General features: G+C 46.2%; 2 protein-coding genes across 4 annotated transcripts in view; one reads left to right on the top strand and one right to left on the bottom strand.

Moving 5' to 3' along the window:
• c4h11orf98 (chromosome 4 C11orf98 homolog) overlaps window positions 1-1558 on the bottom strand; it is an 8411-nt gene extending 6853 nt beyond the window's left edge. For all 3 annotated transcript variants that reach the window (XM_082166975.1, XM_082166976.1, XM_082166977.1), the window contains exon 1: window positions 1453-1558. In XM_082166975.1, coding sequence (XP_082023101.1) covers window positions 1453-1488 — 36 coding nt within the window. In that variant the 5' untranslated portion in view covers window positions 1489-1558. The remainder of the gene's footprint in view (window positions 1-1452) is intronic.
• A 768-nt stretch (window positions 1559-2326) lies between these two features.
• Window positions 2327-24425, top strand: LOC309496816 (uncharacterized protein). The gene is made up of 9 exons (XM_082166945.1): window positions 2327-3801; window positions 5110-5309; window positions 15355-15450; window positions 18812-18907; window positions 18995-19105; window positions 19677-19803; window positions 21124-21637; window positions 21856-21887; window positions 22333-24425. Exons 1-9 carry the CDS (start codon window positions 3765-3767, stop codon window positions 23655-23657), a joined length of 2538 nt encoding a protein of 845 aa, XP_082023071.1. The 5' UTR covers window positions 2327-3764; the 3' UTR covers window positions 23658-24425.
• Window positions 24426-27500: the final 3075 nt, after the last annotated feature.

The raw sequence follows: 27500 nt of genomic DNA, 5'->3' as shown, positions 1-27500 counted from the left end.
AAAAATTTCGTTTGGTCCCCGGGGGCCACTCCCCCCCCCGCGCTGGGGCCCCCTTAAATTTTTCGTCAACGATACCAGGGACACCGAAACACCGGGGAACATGAAATTTGGTGGGCATGTAGCCCCACTAGACTTCTACGGAAAAATTTCGTTTGGTCCCCGGGGGCCACTCCACCCCCGCGCCACTCCACCCCCGCGCTGGGCCCCCCCAAACCCAAAAAAATGCAGTTTTTCCTAAATAACTACCTGAACCGTGGCACCGAGGATGAAGAAATTTTTATGGTATGTTCGTCTACTAGACTTTTACGGAAAAATTTTGTTTGGTCCCCGGGGGCCACTCCCCCCTCCCCGCGCTGGGGCCCCCGTAAATTTTTCGTCAACGATACCAGGGACACCGAAGCACCGGGGAACATGAAATTTGGTGGGCATGTAGCCCCACTACACTTCTACGGAAAAATTTCGTTTGGTCCCCGGGGGCCACTCCCCCCCCGCGCTGGGCCCCCCCAAACCCAAAAAAATTCAGTTTTTCCTAAATAACTACCTGAACCATGGCACCGAGGATGAAGAAATTTTTATGGCACATCAACCTAGCCCATAATCACTCATTTGTGATTTGCGCCCCTCCCATAAAAAATGAAAATGCAATATTATTCTGCTTTATCGCCCCTATCTTCAGTGGAGATGTTCAGAACTGCACCATATTTCATGTGTATGATTAACTTGACAACCTCTGGGGGTATCCTCTGCTAAGTTTTGTAGAATTTCATCCATGGGGGGGTATAAAATAAATTCATTTATGTGCACATTTAGTGACTGTACACTCATCGGCCTGTAGATGGTGCTGTTGAGCGAAGGGTTGCTGGTTTAGGATGATACTGTCACACACACACACATGCAGGAATACAAACAAACGCAAGCATGCACACACACTGACATCCACACGCACAGACACACACCCATACAAATCCACATGCACAGACACACACACACGCGCACACATGTACGCACACATACATACACGCACAGACACACACACACACACAGACAAATACACACACATACACACACACACACACAGACAGACAGACATGCACATACTATTACTTTTTTTAGGTATATACATAAACACGCAATACAGCCAAATTACTCGACGTCATTTATTTTTGTGGAAAGCCAGTGCAGGCCTGAGCGGCGGTCATATTTTGTACCGCGATGCGGTACATCTAGTTTACTTTAACAGTAATACCGATTATTTATAATAATCTTTCTAGTTTTTTCTTCTTTCGGGTGTTGTTGTGTTTCATGTTTTAGTGAAGCATCCCATAATAGCGCCGAGGAGGAGCACGTGCTTCATCATTCCGGGCTATAATCAGTTCATCATGAGCTAAACACCGGAGAGAAACACACACACACTCATCAGCAGAACTCAGTCCCACTGATGCAGAAACTTACGGTTTTGGGTCTGTTTATTCTCCCTCCTGGAGCCATGATGATGATGATGATGATGTGCTGCTGCTCTGTGAAGCCGGAAGCAGCGAGGGAGAGTTTACACAATAAAAGTCCCTGATTGCGCACAAAAATTTGTTTAATAAAGACTACAGAAAATATTTTAAAATCAACGAGTGTGTGTCAGGGTTAGGTCGGCCCGGCATTATTAAGATGCCAGTGTGTAAAGCACAGAATATCCAAACCACACAAGCGCAAATTACATATTCTACTTTCTTCCGTGGAATGTTTTTATTTTTACAAATTTAATTCAAGCTGTAACAGAACATTAAAGATCAACAAACGTGTCACAATAAGTCACTACAGACTGAGTTATTAGTAATTATACAGTAGTTTTATGGAATTTGAATAATAGGTATTGTTTTTTGATGATATTTACTATTAGAATACTATTTTGTAAATGTATAAATATGTTATGCACCGTTCATTTCTATATAACATGGGCTAATACAAAATTAGACAAACACATTTTATATTATTTTCAGTTATTACAAACATAAGAATATTAAGTGGAATAAGACGGAACAGGGTAAATCATCAGTGTGTGGTCGAGGCTGCAGTAGCGCAGGCGCAGCACTAGAGGGCGACACACACATCACCTGAGAGAGTGACGACAGCGAAGAAAACATCACAACGTCCTGTTTTTATTTATTTTATTTACAAAACTCAATTACAACATTACAGAGAACAAGAACGCAGACGAAAAAAAGAAACAAATTGGTCAACAATGGGAGATTTTTAAAGCTTTTTTTTATTGGATTTTTAAAAAAAAAAATGTACGTAAATACATTCGTAAATATCTACGAAAATTAACACTCGGGTAAAGTTCTAACAATCTTCCATAAGATTTAATAATTACATTGTTATTAGAAGTAATGAGATTTCTCGAAAATGTATGTTTAATCGAAAAGAATTCCGGAAGTTTAAAAAAACAACTTAATTTTCTCCATAGGCGAATACATTTTTAACAGTAACTTATAAACATTTAAAGTCAGCCCTACTGTGAGCTCCGAGATTGTTAATCGATGATTTATGCTTTTGGTGAAGCCGTCATTATCTAAACTTATTTTTTTAAATAATCCAGTAGTTCTTCGCTGGGTTGAAGCCCTGGTGAAAGACTGCATTACCCATGATTCCGCAGAGAAGGCGATTCACCGGAAGCGCTGTTAGTGTGCGCTTCACTTCCGCCTGCTGGTCAGAAACATGAAGCGCATCTGCAGCCGCTTTTACAAAGTATTTTATTTTTTAAGTAACACAAATACGTTTGTGTGTATTGGCATTAAAGTAAGTCAGGTAAATTCATACTGATAAAAACACGTATGGCGAAACAAATAAAGCGGTGAACTCTTGAGTGTGACGCGCGCGCATGTTGTTGGTGTTTGACGCTGCAGTTGCGCATGCGCAGCACTAGAGGGCGACACACGCTGCTGTAATATATGTGAACATTTATGCGTCGTTCATTGATAAGAAGCATATAGATATACGTTATAATATGGGCTTGTTATCTGGACGGAGACATGAAGCTTCTGAATCAACGAGGCTGTAAATATTGTTTTAAATTGTAAATATAAACGGATTTAAATTGTTTGAAAGCTTTTATAATTTTTTATAACTGACATGTAATTTCAAGTGTAGGAATACATGTTCGCCTTTAAATTATGCACAATTTATCTCTATATAAATTCGTTAGGGTAGTTTATATAAAACACATTTCATTTTATTTTCCATTAATACAGTGTTAACAGAGCAAATGTGTTTGAAGGGTAGGGTTCTTAGTGGGCGAAATAAATAAATGCATATGTAATACTATTGTGTCGCCACTAGATGTCAGTATAGCCGTATAAATAAATAAAGGTAAGAAAAGAAACAGAGGATTCTCTTCACACACAAAAACACACTAATACTAATGTGTGTTGTTTACACGCATATCATGTGAGCCACACACACACACACACACACACACATATTCTTAGGCGTTATATATATATACACTCCTTTTTTCTTCATCTTTTATTTATTTATATTATTATATAACAACTTTGTTGCCCACAGAATTCTTTACAATTAAAAAAAGAGTATAAGAAAATATATAAAACCTCATCTTCTTCTCATTTTTATTATTACTCATATTAATATTGATTTTAAAAGACTCTTGCGCGGTTTTGTCGCATCGCGGCGCTTTTATTTTAAGTATTTCAGACCGGATGTGACGTCACGCACGGAGCCTAACTCACTGTAAAGCTTCAACAACATTCCCTATGGACGAAGAAAACTGCGCTGAAATCACAAACACAGGTAAATAAATCACAAAGAGCTGATTTTACTGATACTAAAGGTCAGAGTTCAGGGCCGTGATGATTCATCATTTAAACTGCGGCAGAATTACAGTCAGAAGCAACGCGTGCAGTTTCACTGACGGATCATTAAAGCGGATCATTGTTGCGCTCATCAGCGCAGACCGTGTGTGTGTGTGTGTGTGTGTGTGTGTGTGTGTGTGTGTGTGTGTGTGTGTGTGTGTGTGTGTGTGTGTGTGTGTGTGTGTGTGTGTGTGTGTGTGTGTGTGTGTGTGTGTGTGTGTGTGTGTGTGTGTGTGTGTGTGTGTGTGTGTGTGTGTGTGTGTGTGTGTGTGTGATACTTGCAGGGAGTCACGTGACATAAAAAACGTTTGTTTGTGTATTACAATCTCAAGTGCTGTTTCTTCTACATTGTCCTCTCTGTAATCTTGGACCTGAAACTTTCTTTGTTCTGTAACTGTATTCTGAAGACTTTTGTAAGCAGATTTTAGTGCCTTCTGATACATTTTACAACTTAATTGCAATAGATGATTCTGTGATCCTCTTCTGGCTCTCCTGTAATTAACTACACATTAAAGTTAATATTTCTCTTTAAGTTTTAACACTATGTGTGTGTGTGTGTGTGTGTGTGTGTGTGTGTGTGTGTGTGTGTGTGTGTGTGTGTGTGTGTCTGACTCTGAATGTGTGTGTCTGACTCTGAATGTGTGTGACTGACTGACTGACTGACTGACTGTGTGTGTGTGTGTCTGATTCTGAATGTGTGTGACTGACTGACAACTGTGTGTGTGTGTGTGTGTGTGTGTGTGTGTGTGTGTGTGTGTGTGTGTGTGTGACTGACTGACAACTGTGTGTGTGTGTGTGTGTGACTGACTGACTGACTGACTGACTGACTGTGTGTCTGATTCTGAATGTGTGTGACTGACTGACAACTGTGTGTGTGTGTGTGTGTGTGTGTGTGTGTGTGTGTGTGTGTGACTGACTGACTGACTGTGTGTCTGATTCTGAATGTGTGTGACTGACTGACAACTGTGTGTGTGTGTGTGTGTGTGTGTGTGTGTGTGTGTGTGTGTGTGTGACTGACTGACTGACTGACTGACTGACTGACTGACTGACTGACTGACTGTGTGTGTGTGTGTGTCTGATTCTGAATGTGTGTGACTGACTGACAACTGTGTGTGTGTGTGTGTGTGTGTGTGTGTGTGTGTGTGTGTGTGTGTGTGTGTGACTGACTGACTGACTGTGTGTGTGTGTCTGATTCTGAATGTGTGTGACTGACTGACTGTGTGTGTGTGTGTGTGTGTGTCCACAGGCGGGCTCCCCCTGGCGTCTCTGCGTTTGCTGGTTCCTCCTCTACACCTCATGTCTGCCTTCATGTGGCAGGTGCTGCAGCAGAAGAGCCTAGTGCATTATGGGAAGCTGGAGGAGTTTGTGTCGATGGTGACGGAGACGCTGCCGGAGGTGCTGGGATACAGGCGGAGAACACAGCTGATGCTGGGCCTGAGAGCGCGGGTCAGTGTGTCACACTGTGTGTGTCTGACTGTGTGTCTGACTGTGTGTGTGACTGTGTGTGTGTGACTCTGTGTGTGACTGTGAGTCTGACTCTGACTGTGTGTGTGACTGTGTGTGTGTGACTCTGTGTGTGACTGTGACTCTGACTCTGACTATGTGTGTGTGTGTGTGTGTGTGTGTGTGTGACTGAGTCTGACTGTGACTGTGTCTGACTGTGTGTGACTGTGTGTGTGTGTGACTCTGTGACTGTGTGTGTGTGTGTGTGTGTGTGACTGTGTGACTGTGTGTGTGATTGTGTGTGTGTGTGATTGTGAGTCTGACTCTGTCTGACTGTGTGTGTGTGACTGAGTCTGACTGTGTGTGTGTGTGTGTGACTGTGTGTGTGTGACTGTGTGAGTCTGACTGTGTGTGTCTGACTGTGTGTGTGTGATTGTGAGTCTGACTCTGTCTGACTGTGTGTGTGTGACTGAGTCTGACTGTGTGTGTGTGTGACTGTGTGTGTGTCTGACTGTGTGTGTCTGACTGTGTGTGTCTGACTGTGTGTGTCTGACTGTGTGTGTCTGACTGTGTGTGTGTCTGACTGTGTGTGTGTGTCTGACTGACTGTGTGTGTGTGTCTGACTGTGTGTGTGTGTGTCTGACTGTGTGTGTGTCTGACTGTGTGTGTGTCTGACTGTGTGTGTGTCTGACTGTGTGTGTGTCTGACTGTGTGTGTGTCTGACTGTGTGTGTGTCTGACTGTGTGTCTGACTGTGTGACTGTGAGTTTGACTGTGACTGTGAGTTTGACTGTGTGTGTGTGTGTGTGTGTGTGTGTGTCTGACTGACTGTGTGTGTGTGTGTGTGTGTGTGTGAGAGAGTCTGACTGTGAGTCTGAGTCTGACTGTGTGTGTGTCTGTCTGACTGTGAGTGTGACTGAATTTGTGTGTGTCTGACTGTGTGCGTGTCTGACTGTGTGCGTGTCTGACTGTGTGCGTGTCTGACTGTGTGCGTGTCTGACTGTGTGCGTGTCTGACTGTGCGTGTCTGACTGTGTGCGTGTCTGACTGTGCGCGTTTCTGACTGTGCGCGTGTCTGACTGTGCGCGTGTCTGACTGTGCGCGTGTCTGACTGTGCGCGTGTCTGACTGTGCGCGTGTCTGACTGTGTGTGTGTCTGACTGTGTGTCTGACTGTGTGACTGTGAGTTTGACTGTGACTGTGAGTTTGACTGTGTGTGTGTGTGTGTGTGTGTCTGACTGACTGTGTGTGTGTGTGAGAGAGTCTGACTGTGAGTCTGAGTCTGACTGTGTGTGTGTCTGTCTGACTGTGAGTGTGACTGAATTTGTGTGTGTCTGACTGTGTGTGTCTGACTGTGTGTGTCTGACTGTGTGTGTCTGACTGTGTGTGTCTGACTGTGTGCGTGTCTGACTGTGTGCGTGTCTGACTGTGTGCGTGTCTGACTGTGTGCGTGTCTGACTGTGTGCGTGTCTGACTGTGTGCGTGTCTGACTGTGCGCGTGTCTGACTGTGCGCGTTTCTGACTGTGCGCGTGTCTGACTGTGCGCGTGTCTGACTGTTTGTGCGTGTCTGACTGTTTGCGTGTCTGACTGTGCGCGTGTCTGACTGTGCGCGTGTCTGACTGTGCGCGTGTCTGACTGTGCGCGTGTCTGACTGTGCGCGTGTCTGACTGTGCGCGTGTCTGACTGTGCGCGTGTCTGACTGTTTGTGCGTGTCTGACTGTTTGCGCGTGTCTGACTGTGCGCGTGTCTGACTGTGCGCGTGTCTGACTGTGCGCGTGTCTGACTGTGCGCGTGTCTGACTGTGCGCGTGTCTGACTGTGCGCGTGTCTGACTGTGCGCGTGTCTGACTGTGCGCGTGTCTGACTGTGTGCGCGTGTCTGACTGTGTGCGCGTGTCTGACTGTGTGCGCGTGTCTGACTGTGCGTGTCTGACTGTGCGCGTGTCTGACTGTGCGCGTGTCTGACTGTGCGCGTGTCTGACTGTGCGCGTGTCTGACTGTGCGCGTGTCTGACTGTGCGCGTGTCTGACTGTGCGCGTGTCTGACTGTGCGCGTGTCTGACTGTGCGCGTGTCTGACTGTTTGCGCGTGTCTGACTGTTTGCGCGTGTCTGACTGTTTGCGCGTGTCTGACTGTGCGCGTGTCTGACTGTGCGCGTGTCTGACTGTGCGCGTGTCTGACTGTGCGCGTGTCTGACTGTGCGCGTGTCTGACTGTGCGCGCGTGTCTGACTGTTTGTGCGTGTCTGACTGTGTGTGCGTGTCTGACTGTGTGTGCGTGTCTGACTGTGTGTGCGTCTGACTGTGTGTGCGTGTCTGACTGTGTGTGCGTGTCTGACTGTGTGTGCGTGTGTGTCTGACTGTGTGTGCGTGTCTGACTGTGTGTGTGACTGCCTGACTGTGTGTGTGTGTGTGTGTGTGTGTGTGTGTCTGACTGTGAGTGTGACTGTCTGAATTTGTGTGTGACTGACTGTGTGTGTCTGTGACTGTGTGTGTGTCTGACTGTGTGTGTGTGTCTGACTGTGTGTGTGTGTGTGTGTGTGTGTCTGACTGACTGTGTGTGTGCGTGTCTGACTGTGTGCGTGTCTGACTGTGTGTGTGACTGACTGTGAGTGTGTCTGTGACTGACTGTGTGTATGTGTGTGTGTGTGTGTGTCTGTGTGTGTGTCTGACTGTGTGTGTGTCTGACTGTGTGTGTGTCTGACTGTGTGTGTGTCTGACTGTGTGTGTGTCTGACTGTGAGTGTGTCTGACTGTGAGTGTGTCTGACTGTGAGTGTGTCTGACTGTGAGTGTGTCTGACTGTGAGTGTGTCTGACTGTGAGTGTGTCTGACTGTGTGTGTGTCTGACTGTGTGTGTGTCTGACTGTGAGTGTGTCTGACTGTGAGTGTGTTTCTGACTGTGTGTGTGTCTGACTGTGTGTGTGTCTGACTGTGAGTGTGTCTGACTGAGTGTGTCTGACTGAGTGTGTCTGACTGAGTGTGTCTGACTGAGTGTGTCTGACTGAGTGTGTCTGACTGAGTGTGTCTGACTGTGAGTGTGTCTGACTGTGAGTGTGTCTGACTCTGAGTGTGTCTGACTGTGAGTGTGACTGACTGTGAGTGTGACTGACTGTGAGTGTGACTGACTGTGTTTCTCACTGTGTCTCTGACTGTGTTTCTGACCGTGTGTGTGACTGTGAGTCTGACTGTGTCTGAATTTGTGTGTGAGTGTTACTGTGTGTGTGTCTGACTGTGTGTGTGTCTGACTGTGTGTGTGTCTGACTGTGTGTGTGTCTGACTGTGTGTGTGTCTGACTGTGTGTTTTCTGACTGTCTGTGTGTCTGACTGTGTGTGTGTGTGTGTCTGACTGTGTGTGTGTGTGTGTGTGTGTCTGTCTGACTGTGTGTGTGTCTGACTGTGAGTGTGACTGTCTGAATTTGTGTGTGACTGACTGTGTGTGTCTGTGACTGTGTGTGTGTCTGACTGTGTGTGTGTGTGTGTGTGTGTGTGTGTGTCTGACTGTGTGTGTGTGTGTGTGTGTGTGTGTGTGTGTCTGACTGACTGTGTGTGTGCGTGTCTGACTGTGTGCGTGTCTGACTGTGTGTGTGACTGACTGTGAGTGTGTCTGTGACTGACTGTGTGTATGTGTGTGTGTGTGTGTGTGTGTGTCTGACTGTGTGTGTGTCTGACTGAGTGTGTCTGACTGTGAGTGTGTCTGACTGTGAGTGTGTCTGACTGTGAGTGTGACTGACTGTGTGTGTGTCTGACTGTGTGTGTGTCTGACTGTGAGTGTGTCTGACTGTGAGTGTGTCTGACTGTGAGTGTGTCTGACTGTGTGTGTGTCTGACTGTGTGTGTGTCTGACTGTGTGTGTGTCTGACTGTGAGTGTGTCTGACTGAGTGTGTCTGACTGAGTGTGTCTGACTGTGAGTGTGTCTGACTGTGAGTGTGTCTGACTGTGAGTGTGTCTGACTGTGAGTGTGTCTGACTGTGAGTGTGTCTGACTGTGAGTGTGACTGACTGTGAGTGTGACTGACTGTGAGTGTGACTGACTGTGAGTGTGACTGACTGTGTTTCTCACTGTGTCTCTGACTGTGTTTCTGACCGTGTCTGAATTTGTGTGTGAGTGTTACTGTGTGTGTCTGACTGTGTGTGTGTCTGACTGTGTGTGTGTCTGACTGTGTGTGTGTCTGACTGTGTGTGTTTTCTGACTGTCTGTGTGTCTGACTGTGTGTGTGTGTGTGTGTCTGACTGTGTGTGTGTGTGTGTGTGTCTGACTGTGTGTGTGTGTGTGTGTGTGTGTCTGACTGTGTGTGTGTGTCTGACTGTGTGTGTGTCTGACTGTGTGTGTGTCTGACTGTGTGTGTGTCTGACTGTGTGTGTGTCTGACTGTGAGTGTGTCTGACTGTGAGTGTGTCTGACTGTGAGTGTGTCTGACTGTGAGTGTGTCTGACTGTGAGTGTGACTGACTGTGAGTGTGACTGACTGTGAGTGTGACTGACTGAGTGTGTCTGACTGTGTGTGTGTCTGACTGAGTGTGTCTGACTGTGAGTGTGTCTGACTGTGAGTGTGACTGACTGTGAGTGTGACTGACTGTGAGTGTGACTGACTGTGTGTGTGTCTGACTGTGTGTGTGTCTGACTGTGAGTGTGACTGACTGTGAGTGTGACTGACTGTGAGTGTGACTGACTGTGTGTGTCTGACTGAGTGTGTCTGACTGTGAGTGTGTCTGACTGTGAGTGTGACTGACTGTGAGTGTGACTGACTGTGAGTGTGACTGACTGTGTTTCTCACTGTGTCTCTGACTGTGTTTCTGACCGTGTCTGAATTTGTGTGTGAGTGTTACTGTGTGTGTCTGACTGTGTGTGTGTCTGACTGTGTGTGTGTCTGACTGTGTGTGTTTTCTGACTGTCTGTGTGTCTGACTGTGTGTGTGTGTGTGTGTGTGTGTGTGTGTGTGTGTCTGACTGTGTGTGTGTGTGTGTGTGTCTGACTGTGTGTGTGTGTGTGTGTGTCTGACTGTGTGTGTGTGTGTGTGTGTGTGTGTCTGACTGTGTGTGTGTGTGTGTGTGTGTGTGTCTGACTGTGTGTGTGTCTGACTGTGTGTGTGTCTGACTGTGTGTGTGTCTGACTGTGTCTGACTGTGTGTGTGTCTGACTGTGTGTGTGTCTGACTGTGTGTGTGTCTGACTGTGTGTGTGTCTGACTGTGAGTGTGTCTGACTGTGAGTGTGTCTGACTGTGAGTGTGTCTGACTGTGAGTGTGACTGACTGTGAGTGTGACTGACTGACTGTGAGTGTGACTGACTGTGAGTGTGACTGACTGAGTGTGTCTGACTGTGTGTGTGTCTGACTGAGTGTGTCTGACTGTGAGTGTGTCTGACTGTGAGTGTGTCTGACTGTGAGTGTGACTGACTGTGAGTGTGACTGACTGTGAGTGTGACTGACTGTGTGTGTGTCTGACTGTGTGTGTCTGACTGTGAGTGTGACTGACTGTGAGTGTGACTGACTGTGTGTGTGTCTGACTGTGTGTGTGACTGACTGTGAGTGTGACTGACTGTGAGTGTGACTGACTGTGAGTGTGACTGACTGTGTGTGTCTGACTGAGTGTGTCTGACTGTGAGTGTGACTGACTGTGAGTGTGACTGACTGAGTGTGTCTGACTGTGAGTGTGTCTGACTGTGAGTGTGTCTGACTGTGAGTGTGTCTGACTGTGAGTGTGACTGACTGTGAGTGTGTCTGACTGAGTGTGTCTGACTGAGTGTGTCTGACTGAGTGTGTCTGACTGTGAGTGTGTCTGACTGAGTGTGTCTGACTGTGAGTGTGTCTGACTGTGAGTGTGACTGACTGAGTGTGTCTGACTGTGAGTGTGTCTGACTGTGAGTGTGTCTGACTGTGAGTGTGTCTGACTGTGAGTGTGTCTGACTGTGAGTGTGACTGACTGTGAGTGTGACTGACTGAGTGTGTCTGACTGTGAGTGTGTCTGACTGTGAGTGTGTCTGACTGTGAGTGTGACTGACTGTGAGTGTGTCTGACTGAGTGTGTCTGACTGAGTGTGACTGACTGTGAGTGTGACTGACTGTGAGTGTGTCTGACTGAGTGTGTCTGACTGTGAGTGTGACTGACTGTGTGTGTGTCTGACTGTGTGTGTGTCTGACTGTGAGTGTGACTGACTGTGAGTGTGACTGACTGTGAGTGTGACTGACTGTGAGTGTGACTGACTGAGTGTGTCTGACTGTGAGTGTGACTGACTGTGTGTGTGTCTGACTGTGTGTGTGTCTGACTGTGAGTGTGTCTGACTGAGTGTGTCTGACTGTGAGTGTGTCTGACTGTGAGTGTGTCTGACTGTGAGTGTGTCTGACTGTGAGTGTGTCTGACTGTGAGTGTGTCTGACTGTGAGTGTGACTGACTGTGAGTGTGACTGACTGTGAGTGTGACTGACTGTGTTTCTCACTGTGTCTCTGACTGTGTTTCTGACCGTGTCTGAATTTGTGTGTGAGTGTTACTGTGTGTGTCTGACTGTGTGTGTGTGTCTGACTGTGTGTGTGTCTGACTGTGTGTGTTTTCTGACTGTCTGTGTGTCTGACTGTGTGTGTGTGTGTGTGTGTGTGTGTCTGACTGTGTGTGTGTGTGTGTGTGTGTGTCTGACTGTGTGTGTGTGTGTGTGTGTCTGACTGTGTGTGTGTGTGTGTGTGTGTGTGTCTGACTGTGTGTGTGTCTGACTGTGTGTGTGTCTGACTGTGTGTGTGTCTGACTGTGTGTGTGTCTGACTGTGAGTGTGTCTGACTGTGAGTGTGTCTGACTGTGAGTGTGTCTGACTGTGAGTGTGTCTGACTGTGAGTGTGTCTGACTGTGAGTGTGACTGACTGTGAGTGTGACTGACTGTGAGTGTGACTGACTGTGAGTGTGACTGACTGAGTGTGTCTGACTGTGTGTGTGTCTGACTGAGTGTGTCTGACTGTGAGTGTGTCTGACTGTGAGTGTGTCTGACTGTGAGTGTGACTGACTGTGAGTGTGACTGACTGTGAGTGTGACTGACTGTGTGTGTGACTGACTGTGTGTGTGTCTGACTGTGTGTGTCTGACTGTGAGTGTGACTGACTGTGTGTGTGTCTGACTGTGTGTGTGTCTGACTGTGAGTGTGACTGACTGTGAGTGTGACTGACTGTGAGTGTGACTGACTGTGAGTGTGACTGACTGTGTGTGTCTGACTGAGTGTGTCTGACTGTGAGTGTGACTGACTGTGAGTGTGACTGACTGAGTGTGTCTGACTGTGAGTGTGTCTGACTGTGAGTGTGTCTGACTGTGAGTGTGTCTGACTGTGAGTGTGACTGACTGTGAGTGTGTCTGACTGAGTGTGTCTGACTGAGTGTGTCTGACTGAGTGTGTCTGACTGAGTGTGTCTGACTGTGAGTGTGTCTGACTGAGTGTGTCTGACTGTGAGTGTGTCTGACTGTGAGTGTGACTGACTGAGTGTGTCTGACTGTGAGTGTGTCTGACTGTGAGTGTGTCTGACTGTGAGTGTGTCTGACTGTGAGTGTGACTGACTGTGAGTGTGACTGACTGAGTGTGTCTGACTGTGAGTGTGTCTGACTGTGAGTGTGTCTGACTGTGAGTGTGACTGACTGTGAGTGTGTCTGACTGAGTGTGTCTGACTGAGTGTGACTGACTGTGAGTGTGACTGACTGTGAGTGTGTCTGACTGAGTGTGTCTGACTGTGAGTGTGACTGACTGTGTGTGTGTCTGACTGTGTGTGTGTCTGACTGTGAGTGTGTCTGACTGTGAGTGTGACTGACTGTGAGTGTGACTGACTGTGAGTGTGACTGAGTGTGTCTGACTGTGAGTGTGTCTGACTGAGTGTGTCTGACTGAGTGTGTCTGACTGTGAGTGTGTCTGACTGTGAGTGTGTCTGACTGTGAGTGTGACTGACTGTGAGTGTGACTGACTGTGTGTGTGTCTGACTGTGAGTGTGACTGACTGTGAGTGTGACTGACTGTGAGTGTGACTGACTGTGTGTGTGTCTGACTGTGTGTGTGTCTGACTGTGAGTGTGACTGACTGTGAGTGTGACTGACTGTGAGTGTGACTGACTGTGAGTGTGACTGACTGTGAGTGTGACTGACTGTGAGTGTGACTGACTGTGTGTGTGTCTGACTGAGTGTGTCTGACTGTGAGTGTGACTGACTGTGAGTGTGACTGACTGAGTGTGTCTGACTGTGAGTGTGTCTGACTGAGTGTGTCTGACTGTGAGTGTGACTGACTGTGAGTGTGTCTGACTGAGTGTGTCTGACTGAGTGTGACTGACTGTGAGTGTGACTGACTGTGAGTGTGACTGACTGTGAGTGTGTCTGACTGAGTGTGTCTGACTGTGAGTGTGACTGACTGTGTGTGTGTCTGACTGTGTGTGTGTCTGACTGTGAGTGTGACTGACTGAGTGTGTCTGACTGAGTGTGTCTGACTGTGAGTGTGTCTGACTGTGAGTGTGTCTGACTGTGAGTGTGACTGACTGTGAGTGTGACTGACTGTGAGTGTGACTGACTGTGTGTGTGTCTGACTGTGTGTGTGTCTGACTGTGAGTGTGACTGACTGTGAGTGTGACTGACTGTGAGTGTGACTGACTGTGAGTGTGACTGACTGTGAGTGTGACTGACTGTGTGTGTGTCTGACTGAGTGTGTCTGACTGTGAGTGTGACTGACTGTGAGTGTGACTGACTGAGTGTGTCTGACTGTGAGTGTGTCTGACTGAGTGTGTCTGACTGTGAGTGTGACTGACTGTGAGTGTGTCTGACTGAGTGTGTCTGACTGAGTGTGACTGACTGTGAGTGTGACTGACTGTGAGTGTGACTGACTGTGAGTGTGTCTGACTGAGTGTGTCTGACTGTGAGTGTGACTGACTGTGTGTGTGTCTGACTGTGTGTGTGTCTGACTGTGAGTGTGACTGACTGTGAGTGTGACTGACTGTGTGTGTGTCTGACTGTGTGTGTGTCTGACTGTGTGTGTGTCTGACTGTGTGTGTGTCTGACTGTGTGTGTGTCTGACTGTGTGTCTGACTGTGAGTGTGACTGACTGTGAGTGTGACTGACTGTGTGTGTGTCTGACTGAGTGTGTCTGACTGTGAGTGTGTCTGACTGTGAGTGTGTCTGACTGTGAGTGTGACTGACTGTGAGTGTGACTGACTGTGTGTGTCTGACTGTGTGTGTGTCTGACTGTGTGTGTCTGACTGTGAGTGTGTCTGACTGAGTGTGTCTGACTGAGTGTGTCTGACTGTGAGTGTGACTGACTGTGAGTGTGACTGACTGTGAGTGTGTCTGACTGTGAGTGTGTCTGACTGTGAGTGTGACTGACTGTGAGTGTGTCTGACTGTGAGTGTGTCTGACTGTGAGTGTGTCTGACTGTGAGTGTGACTGACTGTGAGTGTGTCTGACTGTGAGTGTGTCTGACTGTGAGTGTGACTGACTGTGAGTGTGTCTGACTGTGAGTGTGTCTGACTGTGAGTGTGTCTGACTGTGAGTGTGACTGACTGTGAGTGTGACTGACTGTGAGTGTGACTGACTGTGAGTGTGACTGACTGTGAGTGTGACTGACTGTGAGTGTGACTGACTGTGTTTCTCACTGTGTCTCTGACTGTGTTTCTGACCGTGTGTGTGACTGTGAGTCTGACTGTGTCTGAATTTGTGTGTGAGTGTTACTGTGTGACTGTGACTGTCTGTGACTGTGTGTCTGACTGTGTGTGTGTCTGACTGTGAGTGTGTCTGACTCTGAGTGTGACTGTCTGAATTTGTGTGACTGACTGTGTGTTTGTGTCTGACTGTGTGTCTGTTTGTCTGTGTGTCTGACTGTGAGTGTGACTGACTGAGTGTGACTGTCTGAATTTGTGTGTGTCTGACTGTGTGTGTGTGTGTGTGTGTGTGACTGTGTGTGTCTGACTGTGAGTGTGCCTGTTTCTCCCACTGTGTCTCTGACTGTGTCTCTGACTGTGTCTCTGACTGTGTCTCTGACTGTGTGTGTGTGTGTGTGTGTGTGTGTGTGTGTGTGACTGAGTCTGTGACTGTGTGTCTGACTGTGTGTTGTTGTGTTGTAGATGGTTCTGGAGTTGTGTCGCGGTCCGATGGATGTCAGGAACATTCAGGCTCATCTGGACAAACTCCATCTTCCAGACGTGGCGCCTGGACAGCCGGTACAAGACTAACCTTATATACTATACACTAACCCTATACACTAACCTTATATACTACACACTAACCCTATACACTAACCTTATATACTATACACTAATCCTATACGCTGACCTTATATACTATACACCAGAGATGGGGGACTCGAGTCACATGACTTGACTCGAGTCGCAAATTTAAGGACTTGAGACTTGCTTGACTAAATTAAGAAAATGACTCGACTTGACTTTGACTTGAGATCCAATGACTCGAGACTTGACTTGACTTGAACTGTATGACTCGAGAATGACTTGATATACATTTTTATATAAATCATCGCAACATCAATTGATGAACAAAATGAAGGCAACGGAACCATTGACGCCAGTCATCAGATTCTGCGCGATTGCGTGACGCTGCACAAGCCCAGAAAAAACATACATCGCGGTGAGCGCGGCAGCGCGCTAAATATAAAAGCATCTCCCAGCATCGTTTCTTTTTGGATATAAACACTAGAAATTGACCATATTCATACAAGAAGATTTGCTGTACGCATAATAACAGGCAAGGGATATCGGACGACCATCACAACCTCGAACAGTCGAACTTCATTCACCACGTCTAAAAGTAAGCTATGGCTTGTTTATCTGTTTGTTATAGTTAATTTGACAATCTTTAAATCTAGAGAGAATATTGGTAAAAACAGCATGCCTCTTTATACACAATTATGTTTTCAAATGTAGCTTAATGTTGTCAATATTCAAATGATAATTAATGATGGCATATGTTTTGTATAACATTTGCCACATTTCTTTCCAATCATGCTTTAAAGCCAAATATGTCGTTCTTTCCAATGACAAAAAACAACATAGAAAACTGTTAATGTTTTGTCGTGTTTTATGTTTCTCTTAAAGCAGGGTTAGATGTTATCAGGGGTTTGGGGGCAAAATGCCAGCAGAATTAATATGCACCCAAAATTAAAAATGTGGTGGAAAAATTGCCCTAGTATGAGTTATTTTTATAATTAGCCTATAACATATGGGATTAAAAAATATTTCCAGAATATTGGCGCGATTGCAAATGTGATAATGATTTTATAAAACAGTTCAGTAAACAAAGAGTGAATATTGTGATGTGACATTTTAGACATAATATTCCAAATATTCTCTGTTTTTGCTCTATTTCTCCAATGACAATAATTCCAAACAAGCCACAGAAAGAGTTATGCGTATTTGTGATTCAGTGACCTATAGTTGCTTTAGTTCCAGATCGAATCTGCCGTTTTGAACAAATCAGTTGAATGAATTCTATGACTCGTACATTAAGACGGTGATTTGGCGCCACCTATTGGCGGTTTTAACTTCATAATTAAAAATATATAACTTATATAAAGGGGATGCCAGTTTGAAGAATGCCATTTGGTGGCATAGGAACCATTATACTTGAATTGTGAATTGTTTAATACCTTTTAATGGTCTTCTGCAATGTTTGAGGCATATTTATTTTTTCACGCTTTAATGTTGGCCTAATTTCAGTTACATTTACATTTTAGGGTATGTAGTTTGAAATTTTATTGATTTTTATTGTAGTAACCACTCAGCTGTATGCGGAAATGCATATTTAAAAAAAAAAAAAGCAAATAAAACCATAGTCCACAACTTCTGTAGTTTTAACTTATTTTAGTATATAAATTCAGTGAAATCATCAAACGTTTGTATGACTTGCCAGTGACTTGTGACCCAAGCTACGACTTGACTTGACTTGCTTGACATAAAGCAGTGACTTGACTTGGACTTGACTTGCTTTTCACAAAATTGACTTGGACTTACTTGAGACTTGAAGGTTAAGACTTACTTGTGACTTGCACATGTGTGACTTACTCCCACCTCTGTTATATACTATACACTAACCCTATACACTGACCTATGTACTATACACTAACCCTATACACTGACCTTATATACTATACACTGACCTTATATACTATACACTAACCCTATACACTGACCTTATATACTATACACTGACCTTATATACTATACACTGACCTTATATACTATACACTGACCTTATATACTATACACTAACCCTATACACTGACCTTATATACTATACACTAACCCTATACACTGACCTTATATACTATACACTGACCTTATATACTATACACTAACCCTATACACTGACCTTATATACTATACACTAACCCTATACACTGACCTTATATACTATACACTGACCCTATACACTATACACTGACCCTATACACTAGAGACCTGCGCGGGACACAATTTTCAGTCCCGCTCCCGCAAAGATTTGTCATTTTTAGTCCCGCTCCCGCCCGCATCTGTGATATTATGTCCCGCTCCCGCCCGCAAATGCCCGCAAGACGGCAGGCAGGATGTATGTTCACTTTCTGTCTCATGAAAGGTCTTGGAAAAAAATGCGATTTGTGTCCGTTGTATGTTAACACCTTTTGGCATTTATCGCAGCAGGCAAAAGGTAGTTGATTCCCCTCTCCATCATGCACAACCGAAAAAGACTGCCAAATGTCTGATTTGAGGTTTCGTGATATTTTTTTTGTAGTAAATGTGCCTTTCTTTAGAGAAGTGCTTACATCTGAAGCGCTTAGGCCTAAATCTGAAGCACTAGAGGTGCTCTTTTCCTCGTCCATGCTGTCTATTTTGAACTTGAAGCTTTCGAATTCGAACACAGAGCAGCGGGAAGGAATTGTCTCTAAACAAGTGTGCGTGAGATTAGGCCCTACCCCAAACGACAACATCCAAGTTTAGGCTGCTTAAAACGTTTTTATTGCTGCCAAACAGAATCTCCCTCACAACTACAAATTATGTACGCTACTTTAATCATTTATATATTTTACTTTACACTCATATTTAATTTGCGGGAGTGCAGCGTATCATCCCCCCCGCCTGCACCCGCAAGTGCACCTTCATCATCCCGCCCGCTCCCACAATGACCTTTCAAAATTTGGGGACTCCCGCGGGAGTGCAGAACTAACCCTAACCCTAACCCTAACCCTACACTAACCTTATATACTACACACTAACCCTATACACTAACCTTATATACTACACACTAACCCTATACACTAACCTTATATACTACACACTAACCGTAACCCTGTCGAGGAAGTGCATGTGGATTCATTTCAGGCATTATTTAACTGTATTATTACACTGAAGACGAGTCAGCTTTATGCAGTACAGATCGTTTCAAAGCAGCTTCACAGTAATAAACAGAATCAATGAAACAAACTTCATCAAATAAGAGAGGAATTCATCTGTAAAGATTCTACTGTTATTATTCAGTTGATGTTTTCTCTCGTCTGATCAGTAATAATGTTTTTTTGTGGTTTGTGTTCAGGCTCCTGATGCTGATTTGAGAACCTGCGTCACTAATTTCAAAGCTTTGGTTCTGGCGCTGCTGAAAGACCCGGTTGAGAAAGCTTATTTCTTCCAGGTTAGACACACATCAGGTTCATCCTTCACTGATCTCTGTGTGTGTGTGTGTGTGTGAGTGAACATCCTGTCTGTGTCTCTCACACAGGAAGTGTTTCCTGTGGAATATGGCGCTGGGTTCGACACGGCGCTGAAGGAAGTGATGTGGGATCTGCTCTCCAGCCTGGAGAAACTGCTTCCTGTGCCAGACTTGAAGAAGGTGCAGACTCTTTCACAGATACTACTATAACCAGATATTAAATCTTGTGAAAAGCTTTCAAACATATTTTAAAGTCAGCATGAAAGGGAAGTTACTCTGGTCTTTTCGCCTCTATTGTGTCGTATATCCGAGTGAAACGCTTCAGGAACAAGAACACGTGGGCGGGGCTTGATTGTGTCTGTGGGGAATTGATTGGATGGTTGTGGTTTGGTATTGGCTGATCTCATGTGAGTGACAGGTTAAAGCCCCGCCCTCGTCATCAGAGAAGAGAAGAGATGCTGCAAGAGGAACTTATTCTGATTCAAGATTATTAACACTAATGATGATGTGCACAGAATAAACACTGCAACTATAATTGTCCATTGTGTTTTCACTGTGACTTTAAACACTTTCCACCCCAAACTGAACCGGTGTTGTGCGTCCGGTCCGTTCGGCTCAAACAAACAGACTATGATTTGGTTTGGTGCCACAGAAATGACACACCGAACCTTTGTGTTCATTCTCTCTCTCTCTCTCTCTCTCTCTCTCTCTCTCTCTCTCTCTCTCTCTCTCCCTCTCTCTCTGCACTCAGACGGTGTCGTGGCTCTCTCCTGCCCCCGCTGGCCTGGAGGACTGCATGCGGACCGACCCGAGCGACCTGCGCCTCCTCCTGCAGCAGCACTGGCTGTTCAGCGCAGACACACACAGCTGGCAGACAGGCAAACACACTTCTGTTTCATTTGTGCTTTAGTCATATGTAAAAGAGTTTTATTCATAGTTTTAAGATGAATGTGCAATAGAGCCAGTTTGTCTTTATAGCACTTTATTTTTAACGCCGGGACTCGATCTGTTACTTGAATTCATTCGTTTCCAGTTGTTTTAGCTGGACAAACACAGTCCGTTAAGCTGCTTAATGATGCAAACTTAGTGTATTATGTAATCATAAACTTACCGGTTTGTATCACAGAAAGATTTACTGTTCACTGCAGTTTGTTTTATAATGTATTAGTAAACTCTGAAATGAACAGTAAGATGAATAAATGCTTTATTTAAAGTATTTTTGATGTAATGTAATGAAAGGAATGGAAGCTCAAGTCTTATGAGCAGTGTTGGGCATTTTACTTAAAAAAAGTAATTAGTTATAGTTACTAGTTACTTCTCACAAGTTAGTAACTGAGTTGCATCATTATAAAAGTAACTAATTACCAGGGAAAGTAACTATTGTAAATAAATAAATAAAATATGTCAAATAACTTGGATTCCCCCAATATTAAATATGTTTAATGAAAGAAATGGACACTAAATAGAATAAATTATTATTATAAAACGTACAGTAATCTACACTATTTTAATGTTGCTGTGGGACAATGTGAAAGACATTAAATTCAATATATTATAGTAAATATTATTATTACTAATAGTGCAACAATAAAACACAATAGATGGTTTAGAACTGTTAATATTTATTGCACAGACCACACCTGGCCAACAAACAAGGCTAAACATAAATTATGCTCCTTAAGAAATGTACCAGAAAATAAATAATAATAATAATAAAATATAATATTTTTGGGTTTTGTTTTTATAAATGAGAACGTCATCATCAGAGGTTATTCACCCGCACGTGTTCACAACTGATCAAACAAAGATGTTTTCATGGCTGCGTTCCCTGCAGGTTATTTTTAGATTTTATTTTTATAACCATGTAAACTAATTAAAACGTTGCAGATGATACTAATACGCTATAGGGATTATTCTAATGCTGAATGTGTCATTTATTTATAAGCAAACTATATAACGCTCGGACATCTCTCTCACGCGCTCGCAGTGTTTACCTCATAAACACACACACACACCAGAGAACAAACGTTGCAGGTCCTATGGCTGAGAGAGTGAGCTCAAGTAACGCCGCATTTTATTGTCAGTAACGGTAACAGTGTTGTAATGGGGGAAACAGTAATTGGTTTGATTACTCGTTACTGAAGAAAGTATTCCCATCACTGGTTGTGAGTGTTTGTGTGTGTTGTGTCCTCTCTCAGGCGCTGCTCCTCGCTCCTCCGGCGACTGCATCATGTCTTCGCTCTCAGTCCCTCCGTCGGCTCGAGCGGATCTGGCCTCGGATCAGGTGCTGTTCGTCCAGCCCGACTCCATCATCATCACCGACTACACTGAGGTGGAGCTGAGCAGCCATGAGGAGGAGATGAAGGTGGATGAGGTGGAGCTGCTGGAGGACGAGCCTTCATCGAGTGAAGACCCTCCTGTGGGACCGAGTGAAGATCCCGAGCTACTTCCTGACGCTCCACACGAGGCCCGAGCCGAGCCCTCCACGCCTGAACAACCCATCCAGCCGGACCCCGAGGACCAGACACGCACGTCTGACGCAGGAAGTGACATCATAACACCGCAGGAAGCCACGGCGCCCGTGCCAGACGTTACCCAGAAACCCCCGGTGCGGAGAGGGCGAGGAAGGCAGAGGAAAACTACAGAGTCCACGGACGTGAAAACACCGGAACGACCCGCATCCGTTGACCCGGAGAGCCGCGCGGAGGAGCGGTGAGTGACGTGGAGATGATGGAGACTCAGACCCTCACAAAAACTTTTGCATATTTTTGGCAACACTTGATCCACTAATACTAACACTTTATTTTCTCTTCTCATCTATTCTATATCTATAAAAAATAAAAAATGATTGCTTCTATTGTTCTCCTCATTTGCAAGTCGCTTTGGAGCGTCTGCTAAATTATTAAATGTAAATATTTGTTTCGTTTCAGGAGTGCCCTCACGCCACATGGAGACTGTAGAGGTGAGAGAGTTGTGCTTTCACTAGTTTAAAATGTTTTACCGCTAGAGCTACTAGTGAAGAACGACAACAATCAGATCGCTGTGATAAATCACTGTTAACAAAACAGAGTCTCTCTAGCGGGACTGTTATTAGCACAAATTTTTGTAATCATCATAAATGGGGCTTCATTCGAAAGCTACCCTAAAACCTCTTCCCTTTCTATCAACTTCAAATTTAGAACACAACTTGATTAGATGTAGCCAATCACAGACATATCTGATGAGCACGTGAACACAATGGCCAATCATGGGGTTTACGATTCCGCTCAACAGCGCTCAAAGCCTCACATTCTTTAAATTTCAGTAGCGACTTGGTACCGAAGTCGGCACTTTTGACAACACTAGAGTGCAGCTTTAACTCTTGAGTCCATCACAATGTCAGAATTTCTCTCTGATGTTTCTCACAGACGCCTCTGACGCTCCAGAAGCTTCCAGCGGCCCGTCCCGCACACGGAGAACCAGCAGAACCGAGCCAGCGGCGGCCGACAACCCTCGCGCTCGTCACGCGTGCTCCACCTGCGGGCGCAAGTTCACGCGGCGCTCAGACGTGCAGCGGCACCAGCTAACGCACACCGGCGAGCGCCCGTTCCACTGCGCACAGTGCCAGAAGACCTTCCAGCACGCCTGGGACTTGACCAAACACTGTCGCAAGATCCACGGCGAGGCTAGCTTCACCTGCCGCGAGTGCCAGAGCACCTTCGCTAACCTGCGCGAGCTAACGGCGCACCACAAAAGGAGCCACGCGGGCGAGCCACCGCACTACTGCTCCATCTGCGGAGACGCTAGCGCTAATCCCGCCGCGCTCGCTACGCACCGGCGGAGCCACAGTGCCACACACACCTACCGCTGCGAGCAGTGCGGCGAGGGCTTCGACACACTGATCCTGAGATCCGCTCACCGACAGAGCCACCGCAGACGCTGCCAGTTCAAGTGCCCGCAGTGCGAGAAAACCTTCACGCGGCGTAGCGACGTGAGGCGGCACCAGCTAACGCACACCGGCGAGCGCCCGCATCAGTGTTCACTCTGCGGGAAACGCTTCGGGCTTCGCTCCGGGCTTCAGAAACACATGAGCACACACACTGGCGAGCGCCCGTTCGCGTGTCCGCACTGTAGCAAGAGCTTCACGCAGGTCTCGATCCTACGGCGTCATGAGCGCATGCACACAGGCGAGAGACCTTACCTTTGCTCACACTGCGGCAAACGCTTTCTCTCGCTCGGCGAGCTCATCAAACACGACAAGACGCACGCCGACGCGCGCCCGCACGCCTGCCCGCAGTGTAGCAAAGCCTTCAAGTTCAAGCGTTCGCTTCAGGAGCATCTGCTAGCGCACAGTGGCGCGCGCCCATTCCCCTGCCGCTACTGCGGGAAGATGTTCGCTAAGGCCTTTGCGCTGACCCGACACCACCTGATCCACACGGGTGAGCGGCCCTACGCCTGCACACACTGCGAGCGCACGTTCCTCACCGGCGCCGAGCTAGCGCTGCACGAGCGCACACACACCGGCGAGAGGCCGTTCCCCTGTGCAGCGTGCCCGCGCCGGTTCCGTAGCTCGTCGGAGTTAGCACGACACCGGCGCACACACTCCGACCAGCGGCCCTACGCCTGCGGATACTGTCCCAAAGCCTTCGCTAGCGCTGCTAAACTCAAGAACCACACCAGGGTCCACACACGCGAGAGCAAACCCAGGCGCCCCGCCGCGAAGCTAGCCGAGGTCAACGTCATTCTGTCGTAGATTCAACGCTGATCATTATGGATGAAGGATTTTCTACAGCAGGGTTGCGTTTGTCTTCAGATCAAACACAGACACAAGTTCTGTCATCATTTGCTCTTCCTCGTGTCGTTCAAACCCATGAGACGTTCGTCTTCAGAACAAATTAAGATGTTTTTAACGACTCAGAGACTTGTGTCCCTCCAGTGAGTGTGTTCAGCCTAAACTCTGACGCTTCATGAAGAGATGCTGAAATAAACCCTTTAATCAAAGGCTTCTGAAGAGACTCCTTCACTTTATATCATCAGCTGATTTACTTTAGGCTGTTATTCACTGATAAACACACAGAGCATCAAACATGCTAAACTCAATGCTTGTTCATGTTCGCTGATCAATGTTTATGATTTCAAGTTTTAATATTGAAACATCAGCAGTTCAGAAACATCTAGCCAGAAAATAAATACATGCATAACTAAAAATGAATAAATTGATGCATGTAAATGTAAAGCTCATGTCAGTAACCTCAGAGGTGACTGAGTCAGAAGTCATTAGATGTCTCTGTAGTTTCGGCTCATCTGTTCGTCAAGTTTCTTCAGTGTTTCTTCAGTGGTTCTTCAGTGCTCTGGAAACACGGACGGCAGCAGAAAGTGTGAATGAAAGGAAGGAAATGAATTGTGTTTTGCAGAACAATATTAATCACTGTTCTCCATCTTCAGACCGGGGAGTCGATCTCTGCTTAACCCTTCATTTACTAACAACCTGCTTTGTGATTTGTTTATTAAAATCTGAAAATACATTTTAAAGTCTTTAAGTTCCTTTCTTCGTGCACATGTACTGATCCCTGTGAAGGAGGAGGCTCACGCTCGTCCTCTGCGTGAACGCGCCGCTTCTGTTCTCGGTCCGCGAGCTTCTGGCGCTGGTCTTCATGTGGAGCCGCTGGAGTGGAACACAAGCCATGAATAAACGCCTCAGAAACACAGGCCGTTGTCATGACAACCTCTTTTGTCTTTGTTCTCTATGCAGAAGAGATGCGATGAGCACTGGGAGATCTCTCTCTCTGTGTGTGTGTGTGTGTGTGTGTGTGTGTGTGTGTGTGTGTGTGTGTGTGTGTGTGTGTGTGTGTGTGTGTGTCTCTCTCTCTCTCTCTGTGTGTGTGTGTGTGTGTGTGTGTCTCTCTCTCTCTCTCTCTCTCTCTCTCTCTCTCTCTCTCTCTCTCTCTCTGTGTGTGTGTGTGTGTGTGTGTGTGTGTGCCTCTCTCTCTCTCTCTCTCTCTCTCTCTCTCTCTGTGTGTGTGTGTGTGTGTGTGTGTGTGTGTGTGCCTCTCTCTCTCTCTCTCTCTCTCTCTCTCTGTGTGTGTGTGTGTGTGTGTGTGTGTGTGTGTCTCTCTCTCTCTCTCTCTCTCTCTCTCTCTCTCTCTCTGTGTGTGTGTGTGCCTCTTTCTCTCTCTCTCTCAATTCAATTCAAAATTGCTTTATTGGCATGACTGTACATATTACAATATTGCCAAAGCTTGTAAAAGACATCAAAATAATAAAATATTACAACATAACTTAAATCTAAATGTACTACTTAAATTAATTGTACAAATTAACAGTGTAACAAATTATAATATCTGTAAACATTTTACACCATAGTGTTTTTAACATATATACACACACACATATCACTGAGGGTCACTGTGGTGGACAGTAGGGAAACACACTGAGGTCAGACACACACATTACACACACATTCACCTGCTGTCTCTCAGGCTGTGGCACACACACACACACACACACACACACACACACACACACACACACACGTATCTGGCAGCCAGTGCTGCTGTCTGGCCCTCTCCTAGCAGGATCTTCATCTAATCTACTTCAGTCATGGCTGTTAAAGTTCTGTATTACGTTAGTGAGTTTGCTAAAGTAGAGTTCTCTGACTGAACTGTATTTGTGACAGTGAAGGAGGAAGTTGCGTCTCTGTCTCGATCTCTCCTGTCCTACAGTGAACACACACCCTCTGCTCTCGGGGTAACCAGCTCTTTCTGTGTCTGCCCGTCTCGATGGCGAGACTGTGTTCACTCAGCCTGTACCGGCTCAGGATCACACACACACACACACACACACACACACACACACACACACACACACACTCAGCCTGTACCGGCTCAGGATCACACACACACACACACACACACACACACACACTCAGCCTGTACCGGCTCAGGATCACACACACACACACACACACACACACACACACACACACACACACACACACACACACTCTCAGCCTGTACCGGCTCAGGATCACACACACACACACACACACACACACACACACACACACACACACACACACACACACACTCAGCCTGTACCGGCTCAGGATCACACACACACACACACACACACACACACACTCAGCCTGTACCGGCTCAGGATCACACACACACACACACTCTCAGCCTGTACCGGCTCAGGATCACACACACACACACACACACACTCAGCCTGTACCGGCTCAGGATCACACACACACACACACACACACACACACACACACACACTCTCAGCCTGTACCGGCTCAGGATCACACACACACACACACACACACACACACACACACACACACACACACACACACACTCTCAGCCTGTACCGGCTCAGGATCACACACACACACACTCAGCCTGTACCGGCTCAGGATCCGTCCTCTGCTTTGTGTCTCTCACACTCTGGAGATATTCTTCCAGTTCATAATTTGATTTCAGATTTCGATAGAATTGTAATTTACTTTGTGTTTTAGTTTCCTGATCCCAATGTTCCAGATATGTATTTTTAGACTGTTTGATAATTTGGTTTGTCCTGATGTTAGTGTGAGAAGCAGTGCTGGTCTAAGACTGGTTAGGGTTAGTAGGGTTAGTCCGGTTAGTGAGTCTCAGAACCAGCTGACTGAGGAGACTCTTTTCGGGGTTCAGTTCTTGGGTTTGTAGTGCTTTAAAATGTAGCGATTCTGTGGGACTTGATTTTAAATGCATCCAGAATTTGAGGGATCTTTTTTGCATATTAATAATCAATGGGAATCGGCCTAATTCTGCCCTACATGCATTATTGGGTGTTTTCCTTTGTAGTTTTAGGATCATTTTGCAGAATTCAGTGTGTAGGGCTTCTGTTGGATGCCTGTCCCATCTAGTGTAGCTCTGATCACTGAGTGGACCCCAAACCTCACTTCCATACAGCGCAATGGGCTGAATTACACTATCGAAGATTTTACACCAGATTGGAATCGGTAATTCAATGTTTTGACATTTTTTCTTAATTGCGTACAGAGCTCTTCAGGCTTTATCTCTGAGAGCATTCACTGCCATACTGAAGCTCCCCGATGCAGTGATGACCAGGCCGAGGTAAGTGTGTGTGTGTGTGTGTGTGTGTGTGTGTGTGCAGTGATGACCAGGCCGAGGTAAGTGTGTGTGTGTGTGTGATGACCAGGCCGAGGTAAGTGTGTGTGTGTGTGCAGTGATGACCAGGCCGAGGTAAGTGTGTGTGTGTGTGTGCAGTGATGACCAGGCCGAGGTAAGTGTGTGTGTGTGCAGTGATGACCAGGCCGAGGTAAGTGTGTGTGTGTGTGTGTGTGTGATGACCAGGCCGAGGTAAGTGTGTGTGTGTGTGTGTGTGTGCAGTGATGACCAGGCCGAGGTAAGTGTGTGTGTGGTGTGTGTGTGTGCAATGATGACCAGGCCGAGGTAAGTGTGTGTGTGCAGTGATGACCAGGCCGAGGTAAGTGTGTGTGTGTGTGTGTGTGTGTGGTGTGCAGTGATGACCAGGCCGAGGTAAGTGTGTGTGTGTGTGTGTGTTGTGTGTGTGTGTGCAGTGATGA

Source organism: Leuciscus leuciscus (assembly GCF_965113295.1).
Source record: "Leuciscus leuciscus genome assembly, chromosome: 4".
NCBI classification, from domain to species: Eukaryota; Metazoa; Chordata; class Actinopteri; order Cypriniformes; family Leuciscidae; genus Leuciscus; species Leuciscus leuciscus.
Note: the sequence above shows the minus strand (reverse complement) of the source record. Positions and strands in the feature narration are given on the sequence as shown.